The sequence below is a fragment of the Coregonus lavaretus genome (assembly GCF_964263955.1).
Source record: "Coregonus lavaretus genome assembly, contig: HAP1_SCAFFOLD_2116, whole genome shotgun sequence".
Classification (NCBI taxonomy): Eukaryota; Metazoa; Chordata; class Actinopteri; order Salmoniformes; family Salmonidae; genus Coregonus; species Coregonus lavaretus.
Genome location: NW_028162725.1, coordinates 80,001 through 85,000, shown reverse-complemented (window position 1 = coordinate 85,000; position 5,000 = coordinate 80,001). Strand labels below are relative to the sequence as shown.

The following is a 5,000-nucleotide window of genomic DNA, read 5'->3' as shown; positions in this document are numbered from 1 at the left end:
AATTGAAACTCACGAGTGCACCCTCAACAGCCATTTTTATATATGAGCCACTGGGCTATTCCCGTTCAGAGGCAGGCTGCTGTGATGTGTTACAAGTGCCATGTAATAACAATAACAATACTATAGTGGCTTCGATTTCAAACTCAAGAGTGCACCCTCACCAGCTGTTTGTTTCCCATTTGGAGAGAAATAATGTGTGGATGTCATTTCGGACATTTTGGCGCTCACGCGAAATGACACAAAGTAACAAAGTCGGAGGGAAACAAAGTAGCCTCTCACTCGCTGCCTGTGGGTGGGAACCGGCTTAGGGCTGTCTGTCTGTCCATCTGTCTGTCCCTCGCTCCAATTGGATAAGGCCACACCGGCCCGGTGGCCAATCGTTGCCTCTTGTGGCGAGGTATATGTACGGCTCTCGAAGTGGCGAGCGGCTCATTCAGACTTTCTGTGACTTTCTCAAGCTACCAATATGAGCGGAAGAGGCAAAACCGGAGGCAAGGCCAGGGCGAAGGCAAAGACCCGTTCATCCCGTGCTGGCCTCCAGTTCCCCGTGGGCCGTGTGCACAGGCTGCTGCGCAAAGGCAACTACGCCGAGCGTGTGGGCGCTGGCGCACCAGTCTACCTGGCCGCCGTACTCGAGTACCTGACTGCTGAGATCCTGGAGTTGGCCGGCAACGCTGCCCGTGACAACAAGAAGACTCGTATCATCCCCCGTCACCTGCAACTGGCCGTCCGTAACGACGAGGAGCTGAACAAACTGCTCGGCGGTGTGACCATCGCTCAGGGTGGTGTGCTGCCCAACATCCAGGCAGTCCTACTCCCCAAGAAGACCGAGAAGGCAGTCAAAGCCAAGTAAATTCGCTACTGCGACTTCAACTTGACTACTCAACCCCCAAAGGCTCTTTTAAGAGCCAACCACCTAGCTCTCCAAAAGCGCAAAGTACCTTTCTATGACCGCAATACATTGAGTGGGTGTATACACAACTATTTCGACATTCTGTGCCCACATGAGGCCTTGCATGAACAACAACACCTACTTGGCCTCATTTGCCATAGCAGGCTAGCATTAGATGATACGTGCCTATAAGCTGTCACTCTTGACTTTGGCGACTATTATTGCGCGTAAAGGGCCGGCGGCGTCCTATTGCGCGCGCACCGGGAGTTTGAGTTTTGGAGAGGCCGGGCCTCCCGTCCAATGGCCAACGGAGGAGGCCTGCGAAACGGGCCAATCGGGGTGGTGGGGAGATGGTGTCCAATCAGCAGGCGCCACTGCCGGCTTTATAAACTTCACATAGGCATTTCGAGGCTATACTCCCGACTGTCAGAGCAGCGCCATGGCCAGAACCAAGCAAACCGCTCGCAAATCCACCGGTGGCAAAGCCCCCAGGAAGCAGCTCGCCACTAAGGCTGCTCGCAAGAGTGCCCCGGCCACCGGCGGTGTGAAGAAGCCTCACCGTTACAGGCCCGGCACCGTGGCTCTGAGAGAGATCCGTCGTTACCAGAAGTCCACTGAGCTACTCATCCGCAAGCTGCCCTTCCAGCGCCTGGTGCGAGAAATCGCCCAGGACTTCAAGACCGACCTGCGCTTCCAGAGCTCCGCCGTGATGGCCCTACAGGAGGCTAGCGAGGCTTACCTGGTCGGCCTGTTCGAGGACACCAACCTGTGCGCCATCCACGCCAAGCGGGTGACCATCATGCCCAAGGACATCCAGCTGGCCCGCCGTATTCGCGGAGAGCGCGCATAAATGAGGATGACCTGAACTCGAATATCCCCCAAAGGCTCTTTTAAGAGCCACCTCCATATTTCCATCAAAAAGGCACAATTGTTCCATGTATACACGCACCTCTACATTAGCCACCATGTATGTTGTTCACTAACACGTCTAAAAGCTACGTATTGCACCTTTTTAGTTGCCTGAAGTCTAGCTTCAATGTTTGTGTGTGTGTATATACACAACCATCTGGCATCATCCACTTCCTTTGAACTATATAGTAACACAGTAAAATGCTTTACAAAGGAGGGGAAAAAGAAACGAGTGATAATATAGGCCGAATAGTAACAAGAATTGTGTTCAGATGAATAATTGACACTATTAGTTGTGTGTAATAATAGCCTTGCATGCAGTCCAGAAAAAACATTGCATGCCAACTTACTTTGAAAGTCCCATGTTGCAGTGCTGCTGAGAGACTCATGCAGAGGCCCAAACTTTACAATGGAGCACGGAGGCCATCTTGTGGTTAAATGTGGGTACTGCACCTCATGGTGAGTCCCTTTCAGCATTTGCTCTTTAGGCCAGCGTTTCCCAAACGCGGTCCTGGGGTCCACAAGGGGTGCGCGTTTTGCGTTTTGCCCTAGCACTCCACAACTGATTCTAATACTCCCAGCTTGATGATGATGAGTTGATTATTTGAATCAGCTGTGTAGTGCTAGGGCAAAAACTCCCAAAATGTGGCCCGAGTTTGGGAAACCCTGCTTTAGGCTAATACTAGCCTATTAGGATGACTTGGTTCGATCGCTTTAATGGCAACTGCTGAACTCTGGTTTCACTAATTACTTGTCCCAGGTCACCATTATGAATCCAATAGCAAAACAAATGTTTCAAAATAGCTCAATAGTGAAAAAAGGCCAGGAAATGATGGGTTCTCAGCAATATTTCACCAACAACCAATCACTATTCACGCATAGACATTAGGATCATCAACAAATATTCCTAAGTCATACTACAAAAGGGTTGTAACGAAATGGATTTGTCTGTTCAATGCAAGTTCAACGTCAAAGAAAAAGTGCATCACCACAACAAACGTGTCTTTAGATACACTGTAAAAAATGACTTTGTGGAATGTACTCAAGCTATTACAGTCAACAAAAGCACACGTCATATTGTTGAGTAGATCTTTTTGCTTGTTTTTATGAGTAGATAAGCTTGAGTAAGTTGAGTTGATGTGGTCCAATACATTGAGTAAAGATGATAGAGACGTAAAAAGGATTATATTACGTTGATTCGACTCAAATAGACATTGTGTTATTTTACCTGAATGATTCATCCTATTATGTATTTAGACCAACTTACTTTGGATTCACTCAATCACATCCCTTAAGAGAAAAGGTATCCGGACACCGGGAATCCATTTATTTAAACATCAACGGTTTGCAAAACATCTGTTATTATGAGTTGACAAATTACGTAATTGCAATCAACACTGCAGGTAAATCATGATTGCTGCAGGTAGGCAACACCGTAGAAATAGGAACTACAACACTAACAACAAGTGACATTTACTCCTGATGTACTGACTGACCTGTTGCAACCTCTACAACCACTGTGCTTATTATTTGACCCTGCTGGTCATCTATGAACGTTTGAACATCTTGGAGAAAAATGTGTGAAACCACTGCCTATATGAGGAGCTGTCGTTGTTTGTTTTATTACCACATACTTATGGAAATTGCACCGGTTGAGAGATGATGGCTCTCTTGTGCCTACGGTGAAGGGTACTTCTGATCCAGCAGGTGGTGCTAAGATCCCTCCCTATATGACTTGAATGATGAGTTGATTTATTCCTTATAGCTCCTAATGATTTTAAGGCCAGTGTTGGCAAACATTACTTGTGCTCCAGCAGGTGGCCATGACATCCCTCCCTATATGACTTGACTGACCAGTTAGTTGATGGACTCCTTATAGCTCCTAAATTTAATGATTTTAAGGCCAGTGTTGGCAAACATGACTTCTGCTCCAGCAGGTGGCCATGAAATCCCCCCCTATATGACTTGACTGACCAGGTAGTTGATGGACTCCTTATAGCTCTTAATGATCTCAAGTGTCTGTGTTTTTATGTGGTTAGGAGTTTTGCTCACTGCGTGTCCCCCTTCCATTTCAGTGTTTCCCAACTCCAGCGGTAGAGTAGGCTACCCCCAACAGGACCCATTTTTCTTGTAGGCCTGGACAGCCACAGCTGATTGAACAACCTGTCACCTAAATTACCAAGTCCTCAATGAGTAGAATCAGGTGCAACAACAACAACAACAACAACAACAACAACAACAATATGAGGAGAGGGACACAGTGTACTAGCTGATCTCCCAGTTGTCACAGTTTGGCCTTGTGTTCCACATAGCCTATATCAGTATTTGAGTATGTTTCCCGCGCACTTTAGTTGCTTTCACGTCATCTTTGAAATCGCTCCTCCCTAGTCCCCTAGAACGAGCGCCCTCCCCTTTGCAACGCCTCCGAACATATAACAGAGGCGCGCTTTCTGTGCCGCCGGCCTCAATCAGGTCGACCAAACGCAGATAATAGCGCACCGCGCACCGGCGCTGAAATCATTCATTCACTTGAACTCAACTAGCGAACACACCATGTCCGGAAGAGGCAAAGGCGGCAAGGGACTCGGAAAAGGAGGCGCCAAGCGTCACCGCAAAGTTCTCCGCGATAACATCCAGGGAATCACCAAACCCGCTATCCGCCGTCTGGCTCGCCGCGGCGGCGTGAAGCGTATTTCCGGTCTGATCTACGAGGAGACCCGCGGTGTCCTGAAGGTGTTCCTGGAGAACGTGATCCGTGACGCAGTCACCTACACCGAGCACGCCAAGAGGAAGACCGTTACCGCCATGGACGTGGTCTACGCTCTGAAACGTCAGGGACGCACCCTGTACGGTTTCGGCGGTTAAACCCACTCTCTTCGGAACCTCAACACCCCGACTCGAACCCAAAGGCTCTTTTAAGAGCCACCCACATCCGCTTAAAATGGGCCCATTCCATGTAGTGTTATATATAACAACAAATGTTTAGTATGCAATTTAGTAAGAAAGTATGAGCCACTTCGAGTGGACAGGGAGTATTAATTAGAGGATTCTAATGTCCCGTCCACTTTTAGCGCACAGAGGGAGGCCTATATCTGACAGTGGCAAAGTGTAAGAACGTTATTATTTTGGGTCAAGCAATAGTGGAATTTGGACAACATAAAGCCACCACGAGTCGGTAGACGTGGCTCGAAAAGAGGGG

At 48.3% G+C, this 5,000-nt stretch overlaps 2 protein-coding genes across 2 annotated transcripts; both read left to right on the top strand.

Annotated features, from left to right (window-relative positions):
* Positions 1 to 466: 466 nt before the first annotated feature.
* Positions 467 to 853, top strand: LOC311118973 (histone H2A; the record flags this gene model as incomplete). Its single annotated transcript, XM_084193720.1, has 1 exon — positions 467 to 853. One exon carries the CDS (start codon positions 467 to 469, stop codon positions 851 to 853), a length of 387 nt encoding a protein of 128 aa, XP_084049846.1.
* A 478-nt stretch (positions 854 to 1,331) lies between these two features.
* LOC311118971 (histone H3.2) lies at positions 1,332 to 1,742 on the top strand (the record flags this gene model as incomplete). The annotated part of the gene is made up of 1 exon (XM_084193718.1): positions 1,332 to 1,742. The coding sequence occupies one exon, from the start codon at positions 1,332 to 1,334 to the stop codon at positions 1,740 to 1,742; it is 411 nt and encodes a 136-aa protein (XP_084049844.1).
* Between the last annotated feature and the right edge of the window lie 3,258 nt (positions 1,743 to 5,000).